The 26,991-nt window shown below is 40.1% G+C and overlaps 3 protein-coding genes across 3 annotated transcripts in view; 1 reads left to right on the plus strand and 2 right to left on the minus strand.

The window, feature by feature from the left end:
* The window catches only part of rras2 (RAS related 2), a 29,527-nt gene extending 24,414 nt beyond the window's left edge, over positions 1-5,113 (minus strand). Inside the window, exon 1 of the mRNA XM_084934727.1 lies at positions 4,544-5,113. Coding sequence (XP_084790853.1) covers positions 4,544-4,645 — 102 coding nt within the window. The 5' untranslated portion in view covers positions 4,646-5,113. The remainder of the gene's footprint in view (positions 1-4,543) is intronic.
* Positions 5,114-7,767: 2,654 nt separating this feature from the next.
* copb1 (COPI coat complex subunit beta 1) lies at positions 7,768-16,168 on the minus strand. The gene is made up of 22 exons (XM_084934655.1): positions 16,028-16,168; positions 14,425-14,577; positions 13,788-14,017; positions 13,455-13,624; positions 13,259-13,373; positions 13,050-13,142; positions 12,814-12,951; positions 12,554-12,673; positions 12,233-12,340; positions 11,970-12,116; positions 11,706-11,851; positions 11,451-11,547; positions 11,212-11,372; positions 10,986-11,106; positions 10,660-10,887; positions 10,007-10,186; positions 9,527-9,671; positions 9,302-9,421; positions 9,037-9,182; positions 8,777-8,866; positions 8,337-8,492; positions 7,768-8,017 (listed from the first exon to the last, which is right to left on the minus strand). Exons 2-22 carry the CDS (start codon positions 14,513-14,515, stop codon positions 7,958-7,960), a joined length of 2,862 nt encoding a protein of 953 aa, XP_084790781.1. The 5' UTR covers positions 14,516-14,577; positions 16,028-16,168; the 3' UTR covers positions 7,768-7,957.
* A 4,349-nt stretch (positions 16,169-20,517) lies between these two features.
* Positions 20,518-26,991, plus strand: part of pde3b (phosphodiesterase 3B) — a 47,158-nt gene continuing 40,684 nt past the window's right edge. The window contains exon 1 of the mRNA XM_084934607.1: positions 20,518-21,594. Within this exon, the coding sequence (XP_084790733.1) occupies positions 20,707-21,594 (888 nt within the window). The 5' untranslated portion in view covers positions 20,518-20,706. The remainder of the gene's footprint in view (positions 21,595-26,991) is intronic.

A 26,991-nucleotide genomic window follows, 5' to 3' on the forward strand; every position in this document is an offset into this window, starting at 1 on the left:
ACGGTTGCCCAGACCTTTTGATCGCAAGGAGACTGAACAGGTTGCAACATTCTTATGGCAGGTTTTAGTAATTCCCACCTCTAGCTTTGCTAACCAAGCTAGCAAGTTATCACAATCTTCTTCTATTAATATGTCCACTTCAAGCTCCGAAATGGAGACTCCAACAGCCAAAATGCCATCTCAAACCAGTGGGTGACATAAGATGACTCAATATTGAGTCTATGGTGAAAGTTACTGAGGGGCTTATTTGCTCTCGCTGAGGCTCTACTCTGTGAGAAGCCAAGGTGTGACCACTCAATAGTGTTAAACAAACAGTTATTCTCCTCACCTACCCACACACACACATCTGCCACATCCTATACTTAAAATGAGTTTACTGTTATAATGGTCAGTTTCAGGAGAATGTCATACTTTCCCTGTATAAAGCGCTTTTTTACTTTAATTAAGCAGTCAAAGAACTTTTTACCACAAGCCAATGCAATCATGCACACATACAGCACTTTACTGCCTATAGATACTTCAATGTCTAGACTGGAGCAGCCGGGTATCAAACCGCTGACCTATCGATTTTTCAATCGATAGATGACCAGCTCTGCCTATGGAGCCATCCCAAAGTTCATAAAAGCAAAGCCGAGTGGAGTTTATTAGGCAAATTTCAAGCGGTCTTTGAAAAAGCAGACAGAAATAACTACTCGTCTGGTGTCTGCAGGTGTCCGTGTCTGCATCTGAAAGCAAATATAATCCTCAGCTTGCACGAGACATAACGAAAAGACATAAACTTCCTTATAAAAGAAAAAACACCAGTCAGAATATCCAGTGAATGGAGCTGTTTGCACTCATTGGTATGGTATTTGGCATATGACTAAGCCCTACAAAAAGCTACAAACCGCCCGTATTTAAAAATGGGCTGAGAGCATGCACTGTGTGGAAATACATAAAACAATCTCTCAAAACTAGACATCAAACACACATTCACCAAAACATTGTTGCAAAGCCCAGACACCTGCGGCTGTTTCTGAAACGGCACCCTCCACATTTCTACTCAAACACTACTATTACAGCCATATCCTGCCTCCACATGCTCAACCAGGGCTGCTGCCCTCATAATCCAGCCTTTTTTTTTCTACTGAGCTGCTACTTTTGGCAACATGTCTCCTGAAAGTTTTCATATCTGACTAATCAAATCCATTTTAGAAGTTATGAGAGATGCATGTAATGAGGGTGTGTATTAAAGAAACTGGGAGAACACGTGCTTTAGCTGTAAATCTAGCTGAGGTCTATATAAGTCCTCAGCTAATCTGTCTGGACTTGATCAGTCAGGATGTTTTGCTCTCATTTATGAATCTCCATGGCCAGGGGCTGCCATCATGCTAATATTAGCAAGCATGTGAGAAAACAACACCACGCTTCACCTCAACATTTCTAGAGCTGTCTCATGCTGGCGGCTTCTCTGGTAACCCAGAGTAAATTGAGAAGGGTTTCTAATATACCATTATTTCAGGCACAAAAAAGGCACAGACGCAACCCACATGCAGTGCTCACATGGCTAATGTGAGTCATCTTTTCCCTTACTTGGGATGCTTCCTGCCCCGCAGACGTCACATTAAACAACACGCAGTGTTCAACAACTTTTGTCAGATGACTCAATGTTATGTCATCCTAACGCTATTTCAACTTGAGTCTAATGCTTGGCATTAGGGTGGCCAGCAGCCAGGGACCTGCCACTCTTTATTATTGCTAGCGACATCATCTTTCATGTTCTGACTCCCCAAAAAGTCTTTTATTTTAGCTGCTCAGGAACCTCAAGATCAGCATTAGCCAATACACCTTAGGACTAGCAAGTGATTAAAATGTGCTCGCGGAATAAATAAAAAAGCTGGCATCAGATGATTGGCCACATTGACGAAGTGCTTTTAAAAATGCCTACTGTGCTGGTGCATTGTGGTCACCCACAGCCACCCCAACACACGAACAACAACGACAAACATTTCAGCACACAAACAAAATTCTAAACTGTGATGTCACAAGAGGATGATCTAAATATATGGATCCAATGGAAGTAGATAACAAAATACCTTAAATATCTCATTGTTACTGGTTTATTAGAAGTAGATCTTCTAGTCACAGTCTTAATCTGTGATGACCCCCAATCCTAACCATAACCCACCGCACTTTTCTAAAGAAATCCAAACTTTTTTTTTTGTTCCCCAATTCCAAACACTTGAGGGAACAATTGTTTTTTGAAACCGTAGAACAACAAGTTCTGATAGTACAGGATGTGGGTCAGGGCTAGGGTTGGAGTTGCCACTGATGACGATTCTGACCTCAGAGGGTTACTGACAAGATAATAAATGACGTCAACCTGTTTCACCAGCAGCTGAGGCTAAAACTATGAGCAATATTTCATACCATAAAGGTGATTAAAAGCACATTAATGAGCAATGTAGGAAAAATCTATTAGTGGAAAAAGAGCGTTTGCTAAAGAGAAATCTAACCAAAGAAGGGTATTTGGGATATATTGAGACTTGAGACACTTGCAGTCACTTCATCGAGTATTTTATGTTTTTGGTAAAACACATAAAACTAAAATTAGTACTAGTCAAAGTGACAACTAACACACACACACAAACGCACACGTGCACAGAATTCCAGTGATTCAGGAAGCAGGTCATGTTTTTCCATACAGAACTAGGAGGTCCTAAGAGCAGCAGTAGAGGGACTTCCTCTGCCAAAGGGCCAAATTCCACATGCTCCGTGACCATTAACCCATCCAGGCTGACTCAGACACCCTCCGACCCTTCCACCCCCACCCCACCACCACACACACACACCCCCTCAAACTCACAACACTCAGCATAGTTCTGAGTATCGCCTCGACTTCACAACCAGCTGTCAGGTCCACCCCAACACAGCACAGCAGGCGACTTCTTGAAACCTCTGAAGAGTTTGTCAGTTCTCCACCTACTATTTCTATCACCATCACGGCACAAGACATGCAAGCCGGCAGTAAGAAAAACACACGCGGTGATTAACTGAAAAGGGGACATCCAAGCAAAATCCTCAGTCAGCAGTCAGTTAGCTGATTTGAAAATGAGTCTGTGAGACCTTAGAGAAAACTTTATTACTAAATCCAGGCCCACCTCGTGCATATATGAAGCACGTTTTAAACGATTATTACATATGACAAGCAAAACTACAAATGAGAAAATTCACAATGACATTATCAGCATTATTCCAGTGGTGTTACCATAACATCTCAAGTGTTTCCACCCAGTTCAGGTCTATCTGATCCCTTCCTACTTGGTATGCAGTTAATGAGCTTTTTGAACCCTCATTAGGATACAACTCTCCCCCACCCACCCAACACACACATTTGCTCACAAGCTTCACAATCCACCCCCCAACTATTGTCTGTCAGTGTGGAGACACACAGCTGCCTGCCTGTCTTGTCTCCTGCAATCCAGAGCAAGCATCAGTAACACAGTGACACCATGGTGGGGACACACACACACACACACAAGGCAAAGGGCAAAGAATGTCATCTCTTTCTTACAGTGTGTGTGTGTGTGTGTTTGGGCCCTCTCCTAAATGGCGATTATGAAAGCCTGGAAGGTCAGAGCAGTGTCTGCACTGTGCTGGAATGCAACCAGGCATTACAGGGAGGTAAACTGTTTACATGCCTTTTATATGTGACACCAAGCAAGTTTTCTTCAAGCAGGCTGCTGTAAAACTGATTAAGAGTGGTGGAAGCAACCTTTCATTTCTATAGATTATCTATATTAGTGCGCTTGCTTGCCTTTGGTTTCAGCTTGAAACGAGGTTAACCAGCAGACCTGGTGAGACTCTGCATCAGAGCACAAAAGTTAATCATCTCTCAATGGACATTTTGTGCAGCTGCTGCTTATTTTACAGTCACCCAACCTGAACGGATTTTCTCTGTCTAGTTCACATATTTCCAGTGAGATCTGGAGGACCCGTTTTGGTGGCACTTAAAAAGAACTCAAACGCACTTTTTCCTCTTGAGAGTGACACAGAGAGACACCAATGTACCAACTTTGTACAGCTTTTGCATCCTTCTATTTGAAGTATTACATTGCGTGGCTTGGTGGGCCAGTGCACCCCCTCTCAAAGAAAATCACAGGACTTCTAACAACTTGGCACGAACTCTAAATCCGCTGCTTTACTTTGCAGGGAAACTTAGGTACAAGAAAATAGGACAACTCTTTAAGCTCCAAAGACCCACTTTCCTTTCTCTTATGACTAGCGGCTGTACAAACTGCAAAGTGGAAGTGGTCCTCTCGGAAATCGTCGCGTTAAAGTGACAGACGTTTAATTCTCCATATCTCGCACTAAAACCTCCCCATCCGTCCGACAGTCGCAGGCCTCGGTAAAGTAATGAGGAAAAACAGACCCCGGTGTCCGTTTACGGACGGATACCCGTGTCCGGCCTCTCCCTCCTTGTTTGGCCGTGTTTTTTCGGGCGAGCGTGGAAATCAGAGCGAGGCTTACATTCGCTTCAACTGCAAGGTTTACCGCTACTGACCTGAATAAACTGGATAGTCAGGGCTGATTTCCCGACGCCACCTCCTCCGACCACAACCAGGCGATACTTCTCCTGCACCGAGCCGTCCTTCCAGCCTGCCATCGAGGACACCGCCGCCGCTGCCGCTGCCGAAACACCAGTGAAGCAGCAAACACCCACTTTTCCCCTGTAAACTGAAGAGGCCCTCGTAGTTGGAGGCACCGGAACGCAGATACAGAGGCCAGCTACGTGCCGAAACAGTCTCGCCTGTGCAGCAGCCCCCCTTTATTTAGTTGTAGGGATGTAAACGAAAAGGGATCCCGATCGGAGCTACCACCGCCTGTCCATACGCCTGACCGCGTTTCGGGCTCGCCAACACTGCACCGTTCAAGATGCTGATCCGATAGTTAAGAGTAATCAGCCAGGCTAATACTGATGTCTGACGCTAGGGGCTGTTTCTAGAGGCAGTCTGCAAACTGCTTCAACACCCTCCTGCACACACACACACACACCGACGCAAGTAGACCTCAACCCACTCTGCAGCTCTGCCCTGACACTAATATCATGCACCCTGCAGTCACATTCCTGTCCTCAAATGGCTCTGCGCTGTCTGCTCGCTGTAATTACAGCCAATTACGCAGTGATAACGCGCCCTGTGGCTGTCGTCGTCGCAACGTAAATATGGTTTAAACATGCTGGAAGTTACTAGTTTATTTACTTTTCAGTCCAATGAATAAAAAAAATAAAAACTGTAAAATAAACTCAGGGTGACGTTTCTTGATATGTTATCTACAATATTTCCACAGCTGAGTCGGATTTAAACATTTTATTTGTGCTGTGCGCTACATCCAATTTTAGATAGATTTAATTAGAAAAAAATCACTTATTTTAATATTCAATTATTTTAAAAAAAAACTTTTCCAGCACAGTGGGGAAAAATAGGTTTTGTGGACAGATAAAGCAAACGGAGGAAATTCAGTAAAAGTGATGTTTGCAGGAGTATTTCTGCAAGCTGCACACACGCCTGCTGCTGCTCCGCAATTTACGATAAAATGCGCACATGTGTGCACTTTATATGCGGCGTCATAACTCATCACGCAGGTGGAAATTGAAAGTGGTGGACTGTGATTTGTGTTTTCTTTTTGTTTTTTCCCTTGTTGAAATGGACTCATACCAGTTCGTCTAAATTACAACCTTTTATTTCATTGCGCAAAGGTCCCGACTTGTGTTGTCAGCGTGTAAATCGTGTCTCACTTCGTGCTAAATCCAATGTTTAACTGCATTAAAAAAACAACAACAAAAACAAAACATAAAACACCACATGGCTTTGGGACCCGTGGCGCCACCCGGTGTCAAAAAAGAGAAAACGCGGGGCCTTAAAAAAACACTCCCTCCAAATGTCCAAAAGTTGATTCTGTTCATCTGGACGTAGCGTTTTGTGGGAGAAACGTTTCGTCACTCATCCAAGTGACTTCTTCAGTCTCAGCTGACTGCAGGTTTCCCCAATCTTATAAACCTACATTTGCATAATGACTGAAACTAGCCCACTGAAGTAATTATGCAAATGTACTGTTTATAATATTGGGGAAACCTGCAGTCAGCTGAGACTGAAGAAGTCACTTGGATGGGTGACTAAACGTTTCTCCCACAAAACGCTACGTCCAGATAACCAGAATCAACTTTTGGAGATTTACTTTCCTGGATGATTGAGCATGCATCAAGACTCCCTCCAAATGGTTTACATGGTGAGTGCTGTCAAAGTTTCAGTCGTACGGTTTTAAAATATAATACAAAATATTATATCACCCAAACCTTAAAATTTGGAGGAATTGTGACAGTGATCCTGTGTTTAGCATGAACACTTTGTGTCTACATATTGCTGTGGCAAAGCAAGAAAATCACCCAGAAGCACAATGCCAAAGTCATGCCTTGTGTTAGAAGGTGTAGCTGTGATTCTCATAATAACTATACCCGAACCAGACAGTCTGTGCTGTGCACACGGCAGTTGGAGTTGGCTGTTTATTTTCACAGTTGAAGGTCTGAACTCAACGCCACCTTTCAGCCTTTATCTAAAAACCCTGGGGGGAGATTTTTACAGATACTGTAAATGTATGACTGGGGTGGTGACCCTTTAATCTGGCCTACTCCCAGAAATATCCCTTTACTCATAAATAATAAACTGGAGGGCGAGTGGAATATGGAGGCCTGTGCCAGCACTAATATATCTCCATCTCATTATCACGCTGACAGTGAAACTTGCAGATGGCTCAGAGAGTTCAATTCAAATCTTGGCAATATATTACCTGAGGTTAAAAGAATTTATGTTCTTGCCCAGGTTATGCATGTAGACAGACATTTTCAAGGTGATGTCGTCAGTTTAGAGGTACTGGCGGTACAAATTCCAATCAGTTACCCCACTGTGGGAGATATTACGGAAGGAATCTGAGGAATTCTAATTAGATCCCAGAGCTACCTTCACAAGCTTGACACTCTCTTCACTTTGGGGCACAGCGTCCTTTAGGTAATTGTAACAGCTTCTTTAAAGATTATTACTAAACATCTACTGTCATGCACATTAAGGCAGGTACAGCACAACTTTCCATACTTTCCAAAAGAAGGCATACAGTCCAACTACATTTCTGGGTTACCGTTGTGCTGGAGATGCTCCCAGCTGTCACAGTGGGTGGGGTGCACCCTGCACAGGTTGCTAATCTGTCACAGGGATAACACAGGGGCAAGCAGACAACCAGTCACACTCACACCTATGCCCAATTTAGAATCTAGACACTTTACAATGAAAGGCTCCAGCCAGCTGATTCAAACCTATTACTAACCACTGCTCCGCCCTGCCATCTCCAAAATTCAATTCAATTTTATTTATAAAGCACCAAATCTCATCAACAGTCACCCCAGGAAGCCTTATACTGACCCTACAAAAAGGGTACAAACACTTATTTAATGATCATTGGTTTAGTTTGGATGTTTTTCCGTCTTATGCCTTTAAGAATTTCAAATTCAATATGAACCTTTGTGGTTCTGGGTGGTACTAGAGGATTTTTTTTACCCTTTTCTTACTGAATTGAACTTGAATTCCCTTTCTTTTGCATATACGGTCTTAAGTTTCATTTGTAAATTGCACTATTTTGAAAAGAAACAAAAAGAAAGAAAAGAAACACTGATTAAAAATAATGAGGTTTTAATAAGAAAAAAAGGCTCTTAACTCAATGAAAACCCCACAGAGCATCTTTTGGACATTATTTCAATACATTTATTGAAAATGAAACAGGACAGCGAAAGCACATTGCTGAGATGTAGTTTTCAGAAAGAGGTGATGTTAAAAAATATAGAGCACAGAAGTAACTGAGCATATAATAGTTCATATCTGCTATGACGATGATCAAACAGTAAGTTAGGTGACACAGAACAGCAGCTGTTTCAGACATTTGCCTTTTTTTGGGAGAGGTTGATCTTGTCACCCAGACTCAGGGCCATCCCCTGTGGAACAAAGGAAGGAGGGTTAGCTGTGACACATGCTACACATTAGCATATCTGAAATACAGTGAAATCCATCAGCATGCAAATTTTTTGTTAAATGCGTACATTTAAGGATGAAAGTCCACACTTGGGGTACTTTAGAGAGGCAAAAACTGTGTCACTGTGCAAATACTTGCAGAACTGATCAGTTATTTCAAATTGAATCAGTCATGTGATATTTTTACAAATGGATGCATTGCTTTACTGAGGGGAAATAAAGTCCACCTAGCCTTTACCTCTCAGATTCTTAAGAGTTCACGGTGTGGCAGCTGTGACCTACCTGACTTTTAGCTCTAATGCGTATGTGTCCATTGACAGGTGCATCGGGCCCCAGGTGGAAAGGCTTCTCAATGCTGACATTAGCCAGGGCATCTTCTCCAAAGATAGAACGAGCATAAAGGTTGGCCGCCATGAAGCCACAGAAGCCAGACAGAGCCTTGTTTATGAGAGAAGAATGCCGGTTAAGAACAACAAACAACATCACAGTATCTGCACATTCAACTTATAAGGAAGCACTGGCATGTCTTATGTTTACATATATTCTTTATATAGTCAGCACAAGAAAGTATCCTGCTATACGGCCGCTAATGATTCTTTCCGATGTGCACTGGTGCCAAAAATTGTAATTACCCTTGTTATTTGTATTTGGGAAAGCTGCCAAGATTTAAAAGGTTGTTTACTTTCCTTAGTCTGTGGTTTACAAAATGTTCTCATACCAACCTTTTCAGGAGTCAAACACTTCATGTTGGTGGACTTGAGGATATGCTGGAGATACTCGTTCAGCTCAGTGATGTTGGTGTTCACTGTCACCTACAATAAAGAAAGGACAATCAGTGCTCAGTGTTAGTTGAATGTACATCAACTAAACCCATTTAAAAAAAGAGAGAGAGAGCGAGAGAGAGAGAGAGAACTTTTAACATGTCCAACTTTTTGCAAAACCAGTCAGCTTTCAGGAATGTGTTTTAACCCCTTTGGTTTACCTTGTTTTCCCACTCAAACTCTGCCCACATCTGTCTGAATTCTGCATCAGTGCAGGAGGCTGGCTGGATGTAGTCCATGATGTCAATATGGATGTCGCTGAGGACAACGCAGTTTCTGTCGCTAGCTGCTCCTGACACATCGTAGACTGAAAAGAAGAATCCAGACATCCCCATAATTAATTTAAAAAAATGCATTTAGAAAAAAAAAAAAAGAAAAAAGGTGTGACTTGAGATGTGACGCTAAAAATAGTCAAAATTCTTTTACCGATGTTTCCAAATATAATGCCATTCTCTGTAGATGCCACCTTCACATTGGCCTTGATGTTAGCAAAATCATGAGGTGCCAGAGTTAAAGGTGAAGGCTTCTCAACCAACTTAAGATCGCCTGCAGGACAGAAAGTTGAATTACATTATAGTAGAAACCCAAATGTGTGCGGCTTAAATGAGAGAAAAAACATCTTTTCACAGAGGTTGAAAAAACTACACTAACCTAAAGTGGCCAGCTCAAGTGTGCAGTTCTGAAGAGTATCACTGGTCTGATTGACCACCAGCACATCCAACACAATGTCATACTGGTTCACATGAACGTAGGCTTCAGCATAGACTGGATCTGAGAAGCCCGTCAGCTGGGTCACCTAAGTTGGACAAAATGCATTCATTTAATGATTAATAAACAACCTACTACAAACACTCCCTAAACACTAGTTTATTATCTTTTAATAACCTATTAAAAGCAAAGCATGTGCACAACAAGGGCTTCAGCAGCAGTTGCTGCCGTGTTGCCAATAATATGAAATAATATGAACAGTAAATAAGTTAGACTAAGCCGTAAACTTGAAATGCACGCAAACAGCAATAATCATTCCCTTTCCCTCTTTTTCTGTTCAAAAGCACTACTCCAACATTATCTCTCACATTAATTTCCAGTTTCCTTTTATGGAAAGGCTTTTAGGGGTTAAGTATGGTGCACCTTGTTGAGTTTCGATGCCAGAGGATCGGCGGCCTCCTTCCTCTGAGTGTTGCCCATAGCAGCCAGCAGGCTGAGCTGGAACTGGTCCTCCTTGGACGTCATCTCATTTTTGGCCGTGAGCTGCATGAAGGATATTGGATCGTCGGCCTGGACCGTTACATTGCGTTTCTCAGACTCTTTCTGTAGTCAGAAGAAGAAACATGTGGTTATTTTTGGAGGAAATAACAACCCCAATGGAACAACAACAAAAGCATCTATAATGTAGTCTAGTATAGTGAAAATAACACAGCATAGCAAATTACAAAAAAAAAAAACAGTTGTTCAACAGAAAGAGAATAAAAACAGATGTTATTGTGCAGAACTAAGAGAAACTGGAAAGACAGAGACAATGCTGCTGTCAAGAGAAACTGGAGCACTATAACAACAAAAAAAAAAAAAGTTTTCCATCAGTCCCAAAAGTCTTACACAACAGGTTTAAATGATCATCTAGGGGTGTGATATTACTACACTCCTCCTTAGACCTATCAGGGTGCAGGCTCTTGAAAACAAAAGTTGGCTTATAAACATATCACAGGTTTCGTATTAAATTTGGCACCAAAAATTTGCTCATTTTCTGTGTAACGAGGTTGGTGAGTTTGGTCAACTTTCATTACCTTCTGTGACAGCTTCTCTTCCTCCAGCCTGACAGCCAGCATGTGTGACAGGGATCTGCGACACTCCTTGTTGAAAATGTCATTCATAAGTGGTGAACACTCTGACAGGACCTTCAGGCACAGTGAGATGCGATCCACATCGTCGTCTGTAATTGGCTTCTTGGGCAGAGAGCACTTACCCAGGTGCAGCACAGTGACCATGATCAGCATGGCCTCTGCAACAAAAGACTGCAAGGGGGGGCATCAAGACAGCAGGGGTCAGAGGAAGCAAAGGTAGGGAAAATTATTAAAAGTGCTTTTATTGAAATGAAGGAAGAATAACTTACATTTTGCTTCTTTTTATCTTGAACAAGAGCAACATAGCGCAAAGCCACTTTGGTTAGCGTTGTGGCCAAAGAAGCTGCCACATAGAAGTCTCCATCCATTAGGAAGCCTCTGAGTGGAGGTCTGGAACAACAAATTCTTAATGAGCGAGGTGGATGGAAAATTCAGCACAATGAAGGGTATACAGTGTTAGCAAAATGCTTTTCCTCCATAATGTCCAGTGTTTACCTGTCTTCCTCCTTCTTTGAAGGCCTGGAGGAGCTGAGGGCACTCTGTGTCACATAAGTGCCCATTTCTGTCACAAGTTTCTGAGCTGGAGCTGCGCTCACTTCATCTTCTGGCTTCACCTCACCGGTCTCCTTCTTAATCTCATTCTCCACAATTGGGATCTGTCCCAGGGAGAGACAAACGTTTTAATCAAAATAGCGTGCGTTACTTGTAATTCTGACAACAATGAACAAACATACCTCTCCCAAGGACCTGCGAACTTCTGTCATCACACTCTGGATGTCTTCCTTGGTGCTGCAGTATTCTCCTAAGATCCACAGTGCGCCCCTGTAAATCCTGAAACAGGACAATTGTGATGAAGTTTATAAACAACCACAGTGCTACACAATCAAAGAGTAAGTAGTGACTTCCCTTTAGCAAGCACAGCCTATACAATGGTTTCTTAACCACGAATTGCCTTTCATCTGCTCTTTAGACTCATCAGGATTACTTACTTGACAGTTCTGATGGCATGAAAGACTTCCAGCATCTTCTCGATGATCAAGGGTCTCAAGTTGTCAAACCTCTGAATGGCTTCCCGCACAAACTCCAGCACATCGGCAGCAGCTGCCTCATTAGTGTCACTCAAGAATTCCATCAGCTGTAAAACATCAACATATAGAAAATGTTTTATTTTAAAGACAGTTTATGATAAAAATGTATATTTAGAAATCTAAAGATATGATGAGAATCTTAAAAGGAAATAAGAGGAAACTCACCACAGGTATGACATTGGCTGCCATGTCAGGAAAACGCACACTACACGAGTGCAGGGTGCGCACCAAGAGCTGCCTGTACTTATCAGTGTCTTCATGCTCTGTTACGTTGTTTGTTTTGATCACCTCTTTCTTCAAAACAATCACCAACTAGCAGCCAGACAGAAGTCACTACTTTAACACTGTATTCCAGTTTTTCTAGGTGTCAATGCAAGAACAAAAAAAGCAACAACAAAAATACACAAAAGCTGCAAATGTCAACAGACCTCTTCTACATTACGGGATGAAACAAGGTCCAGCGCCAGCTGTAAGGTCTTCTTTCTGACTTCCAGGTCAGGAGTGCTTAGAACACGCAGGATGTCCATCACAAGGTCCTGGATGAAAAAGTATTAGTGAGACCCAATTTTTAACACAGTTGGTACTGACACATAACAATTTTTGTATATTTTCTAATAAATTTTATGATCTCAAAAAGACTTCTTTTTGGTACCATTCCTTTCCTTCTATGGTTTCTGTAGTGAAAGAGCCACTAACAACTTTATTTGTTAAGTGCTAGAAAAACTAATAAAAGCCATTATGAGATGTACCTGGAGCACACGCTCATGAGTGGGATGCTCCTTCAGTTCGATGAGACGATCAAGAACGATCAGTTTCACATTATTGTCGCTCTCCTTGATGATCAAATCAATGTAGCACTGGGCAGCAGCCTAGAGTCCAACAAAGCACAGAATGCGTACAGGCTTTAATAAAGCAAAGACATCCATCTATCTAAACGTAATACAATGTATAAAGCACTGTATAAATGATACAAGACATACACACAACCACTGAAACACTGATGACGTACCTTAATGGCTGTGGGAGCGCTGGAGAGTGTTACAAGAGTGCCAGCAGCCTCATACTTAACCGCCGGGCTGGAAGACTGCAGCAGGTTGTAAATGCAACGGATAAAACGGGCACGCTCAGAAGGGTTAGCATGGCAAACCTAACAGAGGGGAAAAAAGAAAAACAACAAGAACTTGGATGTGAAATCATCCATTGTGCTAAAAGGTTTAGATATGACCACCACAAGCTGTGACTCACTTTGTAAATCAGCTCCACAATAACCAGCTGGAGGATGTCTCCAAAAGTGTGAACTTGGTCAATACATGTGCTGAGGTAGTCCAGAGCTCGATCCTGCAACATATAAATGCATGAATGACAAGGTGTGAGATAGACCTTTGGCATATTTACTGTATGACTAACAGTAAAAGTAGAAACAGTAAGAAAAGAACAGACAATATGCTACAGACCTGGTCTGCATGAATCAGCATCATGAAAGCATTTCTCTTACAGCTGGCATCTTTCTCATTGACCAGGAAATCATGGATCAGCTCTGGAGCATCTGGGATGAGATGTTCAAAGTTCCTACAAAACAAACACAGCTGGTTGTTGTTCATGATGAATACAGTTCAAAATTTATACTTTATAATATTTAGCAGCTAGTACCTGTAGATTGTGTAAATGGCCAGGACAGCGTTACGGCGCACATAACTGTGGCGGTGCTCCAGGCAGGCCCGGATCGCTGGCATGAGAGGCTCAAGCAACTCAGACTCCTTCAGCTTGCACAGGAAACGCAGAGTGGAGCCACGGATGAACTCGTTGGGATGTTGCAGGTCCTGAAATAGAAGAAATATTTAAAATTAGAATTGCTGAACTGATTTTTTTTAACCTTTAGTTTTCCCCCATTGCTATAGTTATGCTGTAATAAATAGTGTAACCTGATGTGTATATTTAAAAATGCACTGTTTATAACAGCTGTTAGTATATCACTTAGATTACCTTCCTGTAGGCATCACAGACCAGGATCATCTCCTGAAGGAGTTTGCCATCAGGAGTTGTTTTGGGAACAATCTCCCAGAAAACCAGCAGCAGCTTCTTGATGGTGTGGTCTTGAAGCGGCAGCACAAAACGGATTATAGTCATCAGCAGTCCCGGCAACTTCTCGCCATTCAGGATCATGATGATGACCTTCTTCAAGGCTTCAGTCTTGGCCTTGATCTCTCCCTTTTCTAAAGAAAGATTATTATATTTAGCATATCAATCAGTTATTATTTAAACTAGTCTTCATCTAATTAAATTCATCTGATACTAAACTTCACCAAAAACTCTCAAAGGACTTTGTGAGGTTTTCCCCCCCAAAGGACACAGACTTATTTGCATGTTAATACAAAAAAAGTTAAACCAATCCTGATCAAAGCTTGATTTCATACATCAACGATGCTTCTTTGAATCAAAATTAATCTATAAAAAAAGATTTGAACTGTTTTTCCCCTAAACCAGACATTGTATAATGGCCTATAAAAATAACACTCATACATCACAAATGCATTAAGATGGAGAAAAAAGTGGAGAAAGGTTATTTTCCCTTTGTACTGCATATTGAGGTAAGTTATTAAACTTTACAGAAAATGGTTACCTAGATCTGCCTTTAGGCTGACTTCAGAAGGGGGCTCTGAGTCCGAGGCAACATTGATCAGAGTGTAACAAACGTTCTCTGCAGCCGTCATTTTGCTGCTGTGCTTGTATCAGATTAGAAGAATCCAAATGTATGTTGCTCACTGGATAATACCTATGAAAACAGAAAAAGAAGAGATTTCGTCAGTGATGGAGAAAACATTTACACTGGTGCAAAAATTTCAGTGAAGTCAAAACTAACTTAATCTCATGGAATACGTTTGCCAGTTCTTCCTCTTTGTTTATGCTAACTATGAACATCAACATGTTTCCACACAAGATAAAAGCACATACATTTTATACACACAATTTGATAAAGTCCAATACTTATAATTGATCTATATCTGAAATAAAAGCTGTGGTAGTTTGAGTTAGTCAGATCAAGTTGTTGTCTTTTTGTACACATTTTTTTCTGTTTCCAAATAGCATTTCCCTGGTAATCTGTGGTAGGCTAAATTTGTCCTAGAATTTCTCTTGTAGATATTCAGAAACTACAGCACATCAGTCCACTCCCTTAATAGCTCAGCTGCACTGGGTACAGTTTTGGATAAATGTTAAACTTATATTACACATTCTTAAGGCCCTCTGTGGATTTGGTTGCACTATATATCGAAATCTTTTAAATCTGTAATATTTTGCCTTCAAGTCATTGAGGTCATCCTCCCAACAACTGCTCAAAGTGCCATGTTGTCACCTAAAAACTTAAGGTGACTGGACCATCGTTATTGCCCCTAGGCGATGAAGCAGTCTGGCTTCCCGGACAAGAACCTCTAAGGCATACCCAATTTCAGCTGCTTTTAGTAGAGTTCATCATGATTTGGCCAAACGTATTGCAAATGTTTTCCATTGCTTTTTGTGCGTGTGTGGATGTTTTTACCAATATTGAAATCTAATTATGTTTTTATTCTTAGTTTCTCGCTTCTTCTTAACTGCAGTTTTATTTTGCCGTCTGTTTTTGTGAGTTCCGTGTTTTTAGTTGGGTTCTAGGAGACCTGTATTACAAATGAGTGTGTCAGTAAACCACTTTGTGCTAACTTCTGTTGCTTTAAAATTTAGCTATAGAGATACAACTGAATTGCAAAACATACTACTAGCTAAAACCTGGAGAACCAGGTGATTTTTGTTCAGTCTACGTCTGGATTAAACCTGAAAACGACAATTACTTCTCAAAATTAAAGTCAAATCAAAGTTTTCAGCTGCTTTTTACGGAAAATCTTGGCTGCCTTCATCACAAAACAGCATAAGCTAACAAGTCAAAAAAATAGTGACACGCAGCTAATAAGCTTTCTAACAGGCTAAATTGCGTTACATGCGTAAAGACAAAAATGCTAAAATAGCAAGGTTTTGCTCATTTTTATTAGTTAGTTGTCCCCAAAACTGTTTTTTCTAGGTTAAAACACAGAACCAACTGCTGACTATCAAGAATTAGCTGACAGGAGTTTAGCTTTTGCTTCGGTTAGCAATGAAATGGAGGACAGTAACGTTAGCTAACGAGCTTATGAGTTACCACCAGACAGCGAAACAAATGTCATTCATGTTGGTTAAAAATAAGTCCCAAAACCTACCTATCTGCAGGACTATTATCCTCCCAGGTGACCTTCGATGTGCAGTTTGAGATATTTACATCTGTAAAATTTCTCAAAAGCACCCGCAGGCGAGCTCTCCCTCCCTCGGCTCTGCACTACTTCCTAGTGACGTGGAAAATTACTTTACCGAGAGCCACATCACTGCTACCGTGCGCCAGAAGGCTCAAACCGAACGCCTGTGCAACACAAACGCAAAAAAATAAAATAAATAAAAAATAAATAAAAAATAAAATCAATCAGTAAACAAAAAGAAAATCTAACAATCTGGTCCTCTCTTTCTGCTTAAAAATAACACGAGAAAGGCCGTTAATCTTATACTGCCAACTTTAAATGAATATATTGTTATGTATGTTGTCTGTCACCTTGTTTCTATGGTTCAGATACTTTTACTTTTTTAAGTTGTTTTGTAAGTAAGTAAGGCATTATAGTTAACTAAAATTAAACTAAAACAACACAATGAATAAATAATTCTTGCCCTCATAAACATGAAGCAATAATGTTGAGTGAAATGCAAATGAAATATATAAAATCAACAGTTTATGTATCCAAATAATGAATCATTAAGAAAAAAGTAATGGGTATAAACTGAATGCATACCAATCAAGTACATTTAATTAGACCATATTCCATTAAATTTTACATTTTACATTTTACAGTTATGTAAGAAATTACGCGGAACGCATACTTAAAATCAAATCATTAAAGTTAGCATTTTGGGGATAAATATTTTTTGACAGTAGATTTGTCAACGAAATTTAAAAAATAAAAACTATAGTTTAGATTTTTTTTTTAAAATTACAATTATTTTGTCAACTTGGAAAGCTAACTAAAAGTTTGATAAAAAAAAAAAAAGTGATGATGATGGCTTTGATAGACATGCTAATTGAGACTTTGGGTATCTACAGGTCTCCTTTCAAAAACATATGTGTTTTTTAATAGTAATACCTACCTGCTGAAGTCTGCCTAATCTCACCTTGATAAACCACCTACACACTACACTTACAAGAGCTGCTCAGGCATAGATAATGCGTGTATGGATGGACCCCGAATTAAAACATGAGTTCTAGTACCTTAACAATAACAGTATGCAGCACCCTCCAGTGGAAGGTTTTAGTGTTTGCTTTAGTAACACATTGGATGGGCAGAGACTTGAGTGAGTATGAGTGCCTTAAAATCTTCCATCCACCCATTATTATCACTTTTCAGTCATGCATCAATCAATGGCCAACAGCACCAAAACAAAGAGACTTCTAGGATATATTTTTTAAAATCTGAATAATTAATTATTTAATTAATAATAACTTCCATGACTGAAAGTGACTTTATACGAACAGATGGTGAATAGACAAGTCCCATTAAAAGTCTGTTAAACAGCAGTTATTTGGTCAGTAGGTTTATGGCAGAATAACGCCCAGTAAAAGCACATGCTCCCATGTACAGTAATGTGGCACTGTTATTGTTACTTTTTGAGGTGTCAGGTTCTATGTGTTTATACACCACCTATTATTTATCTCTGGCTCTCTTCCACAGCATGTCTTTATGCTGTCTTCCTCCCCTCACCCCCAACCAGCATGGCAGATGGCTGCCTATCCTTCAGCCTGGTTCTGCTGGAGGTTTCTTTCATTTAAAAGGGAGTTTTTCCTTCCCACTGTTGCCAAAGCACTTGCTCATAGGCGGTCATCTGATTGTTGGAGTTTTCTCTGTTTTCTCTGTATTGTCTAAGCCCTTTACCTTACAATATAAAACACCTTGAGACAACTATTGTTGTGATTTAGCACTATATGAATAAAATTGAATTGAATTAAATTGTCATATCAGGCTTTCACAACGCTGTTTTGCAAACTATCTGTTGTAGATGCCACAGTAGGCAAAATTTATCCCAACACTGATTAATTCCCACTTCCACGGACCTGTTTATTGTGCTAATTCAAACTGAAGCTGATAAAGAAGATTTATGGCTCAAGTTAAGAGCAAAGTACACTTATCACAAAGAGCCCTGCCAGCCAGGGAACAAAATACATGTTTGCTTCATACAGATGGATGATGAGTCTTTTGGAAATGATAAGTAATCATAGGATTGGCATTTAACACATATCCTGTTCAACGGGCATGCTTACTTTTGGGGCAGGAACGTCATATTGTACCAGAGCATTCAGATTAGCTTAAGAAGGAATATAAAAGGTCATTGTTACTTATATTTCACGTAATCGTAGTTGCCAGTATAAGCGCTGACTTTCATTCATTTTGCTTGTGTGTATTTTCATGCAAAGCACAGTTTATTAAATTAAACGAACTATGTCTGCACCTTGCCCTTCCACTGAGCTCCACTGCAGAGACAACGATGTAACCAATCAGGGCTACATTACAAATGTCTTCATTTTAAGGGAAAACACTTTAAGCGCTCTGTGACTGACTAAAGGAAACTGCAGTCATTATTAATATTATTAATGAAATGTGATTTTCTACTGTGTCGGTGGAAAAATGACAGAAATAGCAGCTCTAAGAATAGTCTGTTATGGCGTCAACATACTTTCTTCTGCATAATTAAGGTAACCTGAGACTGTCAGTTTAATTCATGGGACTTCAGCAATGCTTAGCAGTGTAAAGGAGTTTTTTAAAGGCTAATTTCTTGGTTTCTGCCATTCTTTGCACATTTGACATATTAATGAAAATGGGGAAATGCCTTCTTTGCAGTTCAGTGCGGGTGATCTCTACACAGTTATAGTAATTTAACCACAGCTCGCTCGAACCAGGAAGTCATTTTTTTTTTTTTTAACTCAAAGAGATGTCTAAGCCTATCATCAGCTAAAAAGAAACAACAAAGCTCACAAGCTGGCTACAAAAAACAACCATCAGTTTGGTTTTGTAACAAATGCTAAAACAGTTGAATTAAAATGTGAAAGGTTTTTAAGACCTAATCTTTTATAAATACCAACAATCCTTGTCCCTAGTGAGACTTACAATTGTAATAACATTAAAATAACATTTTTTAAAAATCTACATTCAGCAGATTTTTGTAATTTTTAAGAATCTATATATGAATATAGATCTGTTTTCATCACTTGTAGTTTAAATCAGACATTATTTAAAATATATACAGTGAAATAAAGTACACTTGTATAAGCTGCACTTTGGAATTTGCAGTTAGGATTTTAACCTGTTTTGACTTTATTCACCATGCAGTAAAGGAGAAATTTACTGTGCAAAATTATGGTGAAAAAATTATTTGCCCTTATTCTGATATCAGTCTGGAACACTGACCAATGTCAAAGAACCCAGAACAACATCTAAAGAACTGCAGGCCTCACTTGCCTCAGTTAAGGTCAGAGTAAGAGAGTAAGAAAGTAAGAAAGAGGCTGTGCAAAAATGGCATCCGTGGGAGAGCTCCAAGGAGAAAACCACTGTTGAGCAAAAAGAACACAAAGGCTTGTCTCACACTTCCCAAAAGACATCTCGATGATCCCCAGCACTTTGGGGATTTTTTTTTCTTTTGGAGTGACTAGGTCAAAGTCTAGACTCCAATCTAATTAGGATGCTTTGGCATGACCTTAAACAGACCATTCATACTTGAAAACCCTCCAGTGTGGCTGAATTATAACAATCCTGCAAATAAAAGTGAGCCAAAATTCCTCCACAGCAAACGCTTGATTGAGAGTGGATGTATCCACAGCTAAAAAAAATAAAATAAAATAAATAAATAAATTAAGGGAGTACTTAAATCACACATAAATCATAATGATTTAAATGTTCAAGATCAAAAAAATGTTTTAACAAACGCTGTGTAATTTGTAAAAATAAAATAAATAAATACATAATGAATGATAAAAATGGTCCGAGTGCCCCCTTAAATGTTTTTAGCGGTATAATTTTGTATATGTCTACATTACATCCGTGGATAATGGGTGATATTCACTGTTGTTTGGTTTAGCCTGATCAGATCGATAAAATCGACAATCGACTGAGCTAAAGACAACCAAACGATCACAGTGCAAGACGATGGATCCAACGACTGCGAAAAGCAGCGATGACATTTTAACCAGAAGACCAAAACAGTTTCGGCGTCGTGCAGTATCATTTTATTTAAATTAAATTACATTTATTTGTATCTAATAATAAGCGAGAGAGGAGAAAGAGTCAACACTACAAGAAACTCTGCGTTAGTGGGTTTATTTATGAAGCGAAGACTTCCATGAAGCCTTTGCACACATATAAGATGAATAGTGAACTAACAAAGACTTCCCGTGCACACAAGGGATGCAGACAAAACAAGTAAACTGCATTGTGGGACATCCTGCGGTGGAAATTTAACAGTTTCCCTCGCTATATTATATTCTAATGAGCTTCTTCTGTCTAATCGTACACTGCTAATAATATTGGGTTATAAAGTCTATGCGTGCGGCTCAGGATTGGTTCGGTATGTGGGCTCAGCGCTCCACATCGCAAAAATAAGCCATGCAGTGTGAGTTGTGGCCTATAGCCGGCGACAGAGAGCCCCATTTCTGTAAAAACAACATCTCACCTTCTTTCTTTAGTCCAAGTGCTGGAGCACGTTTGAGTGACCATGGAGTGCGTTTGCTGTCATGTAGTTGAGCGTTAATACGGCGTGAATAGCAGGAGAGGGGGACTTTCGCGTGGATACGAGGAGCCACAGTCGAGCCATGGCTGCACGGGAGGAAGGAGAGGTTTTGCACAGTAAAACAAGGCACCACGACGGAGCTGGAAGTGTAAACAGCTCAGAAGGCTTCAGGAACGGCTATGTGAAGAGCTGCGTCACCCCCCTGAAACAGGACCATCAGAGGGGATTTTTGTTTAGCGTGTGTAGGTTTTGCAACGAAGACATTCTCAGCTCCAAACTGTTAAAGGTCTCTGCCCTGTACGTGGGCGCTTTTGTGATTTTCGCGGTCTCCTTTCTAATTTCCAGGAGCTTGCAAAGTGACTCGCTTTGGGATTTGCGGACTTTTTTGTCGGGCTTCTCCCAGTCCATCAGTCCTTTATTCAGCATAGGATGTGCTTTCTTCTTCCTGACACTTTACCTGAGGAGGAAAAAGAAGGAGAGCACAAAATGCTGGCTGGTGTCACTGCCAGCATCGTGTTACCTCGGGGATTTTTTGGTCTTGCGGTTTTTACAATGGGGAGAGGACCAGCACCAGATGCAAATGGTGGGCAGGTTGTTATTCGTGTTGGGATGTGTGGGTCTGCTCACGTTGATCCCAACGCTAAAACTCAAACACAGTGTTCTCATACTGGTTTTTGCCAGTGTTGTGTGGCTTGTTTCTTTCACAAGTTTGAGCGGTCTGCCCGCACTGCTCAGACCGCTCTTTGCCTGCTTTGCGGGGGTTTCCGGCTCCCTGTTGGGGCTCTGCTTTGACCGCTACTACCCGTCGAGGGAAGCACCGAGTGGGATTTCCAGCGCGGAGGAAAAGGTCCCTGTGATCAGACCTAGGAGAAGGTCCAGTTGCGTGTCGCTGGGGGAGACGTCGACCAGCTATTATGGCAGTTGTAAAATGCCTCGCAGACCTTCGTTGCCCTGTATATCCAGAGAGCAGGTAGGTCTCCCCCCTGCAGGACCACGTCTGTTGCTGCTGCTGCTGTTGTTGTTGTTGTTGTTGTTGTTGTTGCGAAAGTAGGCCCACTGTTCATCCACAGCTCCTCTGAGTGCACATGTGCACAAGTTGAAAGCACAATACTGTATCACTAAAGCCCACACAGAGCATTTACAAAAGTCACTTTGGTAGAATTTGTTTTCCAAATTATTCTCAATATGGTTGCTGCAGGTTGCTTTTAATAGGTATATAATATTCTTATATTAATGCTAATGATCTGTGATAGATAATGTCAAGCAAATGGCCAAAACCCCGATTTTAACCCTGAAACACAATACTACCATTGGTTTGAAGTGCACTCGGATACAAAACGTAGGCAGTGCTGTCTCTCCACATTTTCGTGGAATGTCCTCACCGAAAAGCTCGTGTGGCACACAAGCCATAAAATGCAAGTGCACGTCAACATCCTCCTGGCAGCATAACAGCACAGCCAGCAACAAAGCAAGTGATGTGGGCTCAGTCCCACATGACAAACAGTAAACAACACAAAATGATGGCGAGCGCGCACTGTCATCTTTCAGTGTCCACAATCCCACAGCAGAGCCTGCGGTGCTCCTTTCCACTTTGCAGCACTTCTGAAAACTGATACACCCACATGGAGTGATATGCGTACAAAATGAAGACTATCAGGTTGCATGCAATATGTTGGGAGCAAACAGCTTACGCCGCCCGTCGCCTTAATTTAAGTGTAGGCAGTGTAGACAAATGCCAGCATTATTGTTGCCAGTGCTATTCTTTAGTGGATGCCAAGCCATCAGTTCACACACATTGTTTTGTGTCCTTCGAGGTTTGTTAGAAATGATAAGAGAACTAAAAATATATGTCCAGTTTGTCTCAGTCGTGCTATTTCCAGTAGTTGTTTTTAACCTCATTGTGTTGTGTGCTGTTAGAAGCCTGATAGTCACATTGCACTAGGCCTCAAACAGAGCACCGAAAAGTTGAATGCACCTTGTGTGTTGCTGAAAATGATGGAGAAGTGAATTGTTACATGCGTAGGTTGTAATATCTGTGAATTAGGCTTTGGGATTAAGGCCTCAGCTCCAGCATTTGTCAGCTTTTCATTATTATCATTTATAAGAACTGACCTTAAATATTTTTGGGAAAAATATTTGAATAGAAGTGGAAATTTGCAAAGTCAAGATTTGGCTTTATACTGTTTTTTTTTTAGTCAGAAATCTCACAACTATTCTGTAATCTTTCAATTAATTATTTTAACTTTAAAAATTAGAAGCAAACAACCCAACAAAAGCAAAGAACTGTTGCCTCGCTGTGTGCCTGCAGTTAGTTTTTAGGTTTTTTGCTGATAGGAATTTAATTTAAAATTACTGGGCAATACTGCTTTCAGCTAAAAAGTAAAAACGGGACACTGATTGCAAATTAACAAATTAATAATCAAAATAATTCAAATAAACTTTAGTTCCCACATGTTATCATCACAGTATCCTGGCCTCTCTACCAGCGAACACTAAAGCAAAGAGTTTTTCTTTGTGACTAGAAGAGACAAACAGCTTAAGTGCTCTCCATCTGCTGCGTGGACACATGCCAGTCAGGTGAATTAAAGCCTGGATTGCCCGTTAGTTGTCAATGTGTGAGTGAGTGTGTAGTGAAGAGCTATCAGGGATGTTTGTGTCTGTTTTATATTGCACATAAGTAATAATTAATGATTTAAAGACCTGACCGTTTCTGTGTCAGATGCAGATTAAAAAAAATAAAATACAGAGACAGATAAAAACACTCAGGGTTCACTGGTAATGTCAAACACGTTATTTATTTTCACATAACAGTTCAGTTCATAACAGTTCTGCATTTCTGACTAGGGTACTGGTTTCTGTCTTTCAGTTGCAAAGACAGGATGTTTTTTTTCTGTTTGCAGCAACATGTGGTTTTCAATATAAATTGTCTATCGCCTTGGGAAAACCGATTTAAAGTTCAACCCCAATGCAGACACAAGTCAAGATGCTCTGGATCAGAACTACAGACATGAGTGTGCGACTAGAGTCAGACTAAAGATATTCAAATTGTGCTCTCAAATCTCAAAACAGAACATTAGAATCATTGTCAGATCACACTTGCATGCTATCATGCTCCTTCATCGCACGCAAAACTGCATGTTGATTTGAGCTATTATGTACTTTATTAGCGCTAACTTCAGCATCAGTGCTTTTTGCACCATCGTGTATAACAGTTCCATTAATGAAATGGGGCTCGTCAGGGCTTAAACCCACGGCCAACAACCTTTAACAAAACAGATAATGATGTAAACACAGCTTCCCTTTTTTTTTTTTAATCTCTGATAAAAGACCGTTTTATAACTGTGGCAGTGCAGAAAATAATGGAGCAGATAGAGGACATTCCAGTTGATGCTTCACATTTTGACGTTCTTTCTCCGTATATGTTTTTTTATTTGTATTTTTACATTATGATACTCCTTGTGTAAAAAAAAAAGGATGTAGCGCACATCAGTGGCTGTTTTTTGTCATCAAGTGGAATTTTGCAAAGTTGAGACTCATCTATATCCTGTGTTTGGTGACTTTAGCGGGTTCTGTCAGAAAAATCAAAAACAGCCTTTAGTCTTTCTACAATACATCTATTCACAATAGTAGGAAGCTCTTTTTAAAGTCATGATTGAACTAGCAGATATGCTCTCAATAACGCGCCATTGTTATTAGTCTTGTTCCATCATGAATACCCTTAAAAAAGGCAGCTTCAGACAGTGCAACTCCTAAGAGACACCGCAATCAGATATATATTTATACCTTTTTAGGTTGTTTCTAACAACAATAAGAAGCAGATAATGAATAATGTTTAATTGGTGCTTACAATAAGTGTAAGCAAATCAAGGACGTTTTCCATGTTTCTTTTCCACTGAGCTAATGTCACTGATGACAGACTTCCTAATTTGAAATGTGAATCTATTGAAACATGATCCCAGCCGCTGTGGCATTATATTGCAATAGTAATGAGACAAGATTATATCCAGCGACGAAACATAGAATTAGAAGAATTTTCCCTGGAAATTTGAATTAAATTCATAAAATAACAACTTTAGTGCTTTTAAGTTAACAATAACTAAAATAACTTAACCTTGTAACTTGTAGGAAGCCTGCACGATAATGTCACATAATACCACTGAAAAATGTATATCACTATGTAACCATATCAGTTATTTCCATCCACTCTTGGCTCTTCCTGTAACATGGAGTGCCACTAGCGAGCGCTCCGGCGGCGCTCGATGAGGTAATTTGTTTACATATTTCAGTTGCACGTCACCAGCGGATAGTATCTGCCTCTTCAAAGCCTGTTTGTAGTCAACGGTGTGGTTTTTCCTCAAGTGGGGGAAAAAGTGTGTCTTCACCCAGCAAAATTCCCGTGCTTTGTTGGAGGTTTTTAAAGTAGCTCCCTTTTTAGGTCCTAAATCATCATCGGAAGCTGACTCACAGCTCTTACGCTCAGATGTGCCTGGGCCTAAAAAGATAAAATATTAAAAAACAATTTGTGCAGTTTCCCTTTTAACCTTCTCCTTTTTGAGGAGTGCTGGATCTCCTCTAGTATGTAAAAAAAGCCAACCTTTAACTTGATTTTCATGGTATTGAGGTTCACGGAAAAGTGAATCTGGCAACTATGGCAACACGTCTTTTGATGCGGCCAAAAATCATACTTTAGTCAGCACCGTGTGTTTCCCTTTGGTTGAGATCGTTACTGCTGGATGTTCTGTCTTAGACACGTGAGGACTTCACAGTAGAAGGTATATGATTATAATCTGATTCTGGGAGACAAATTCATGTACTACCTGATGAATGTTGAAAACAAAATGCTACACAGCACATGTTTGTGGCTACACGCCAGGTCCAGTGTGTTCCTTTTGTCGTTTGACTAGATATCCAGCTCTTATCACCAGATGTCGGGCGTGTTTATATAAAATTTCTTTCTTTGCTGTGTGTCCTTTCCAAGAGGTCCATGATGAGGTTGCAGAGTGCACAATGAAATAGAGTGTAATTGGACTTCCAGGAAGCAATAAAAAAAGCAAACGTTTCTAAAGTGAGAGATGTACGACGAGATGGTGTTGACATGGATCATTGGTCATATTAGAGTTATGTATGGTTTTTGACTTTTATGGGCTCGTTCCCAAAACTTTTTGATCACGCCTCAGGAGAGGAGAGACATAATTTTGTGCTAAATCATTTTTTTAAGTGTCTTTCTAGAACGTCTCTGATTTTGTTAAAGTTACACCACAACATATTTTCATCAGACAGTAATAACTTCTTAACTTCTTTCAAATCACTGTTTATGAGCGAGAAAAATCATTTTTCTTTATGTTAGGGCATTTTTTACTGCCTTCTTTGCCTGTCTTCTCTTTCTTTAAGTTTTATTTTCAATTGCAAAGTAGTCAAATTACAAAAGTCTGTTTTTAAAGTACCCTACTATTTAATCATTGATTTTTCTTTTTGGTATTTTTGGTATCACTAAGATAGAACTATAATGATGGTTTACAGGTGCCACAGATATATACTTCTATATCCATTTGGTTCATTATGCAAAGCCTTATTTTAATTTTACACCTCAAATGTATGTACATAACAAGTACTGTCTGTAATATGCACATTCTAGCAGATTTTCCTTAAATTGTGTAAAACAGTGTACATAGTTTTTTGGTGTGCAGATATTGTTTATGTAGCTGGCTCCCAAAATTTTATTTGTCTTGCTTTGCATTGTGTTTCCACCGTGGGCCTTACACTAGTGGAGGTGGAACAGTACGAGTAAAAACATGGCAATAAAAGCAGTTTTAACCTCGTTTTTTCCCCCCTAAAATCTCGTTTACAAATCACTTCTGTGAATTAAATGTGAGGATACATTTATGAACATATTGTTTTAACCTTAAAGCTTTAAGATGTTTTTCTTTTAAAGTGTTATGTCAGCCACCAAGTATTGCTCACAAAGTCCCCAGCCACTTGAAGGTATTATTCCAATTTCTGGTACATTACAGTACCAGAAATTGGTTAACAATTGTGTAGAACTAAGTGGAAACAAAAGGATAGAATATAGTTTATTTGTTAGTATTTCTTTGCTGTTTAGACAAAAGCCATCACTGTTGTTTCTTAAAGGGAAAGTTAGGAATTTTGGACTCCAGAGTTGCTGTAGAATAACTTGAATTGAACTTAGGGTATGCACTGTTATTACACTCCGTTGCAGTCCTGACAGAACCAACGGCCGAGGAGTTATTCCTGTTCCTGTTATTGTTTTTTGAAGTCCGTTGCCTGGGGCGCATGCTTAATTGGTCCATTGCAATGTAAATTCTCTAGGAAAAGCCCCTAAAAAACCAGCAGGCATATCTGAAAGGAG

This window comes from Perissodus microlepis, chromosome 1, assembly GCF_051167445.1.
Source record: "Perissodus microlepis isolate ML-2025 ecotype Zambia chromosome 1, ASM5116744v1, whole genome shotgun sequence".
Lineage (NCBI taxonomy): Eukaryota > Metazoa > Chordata > Actinopteri > Cichliformes > Cichlidae > Perissodus > Perissodus microlepis.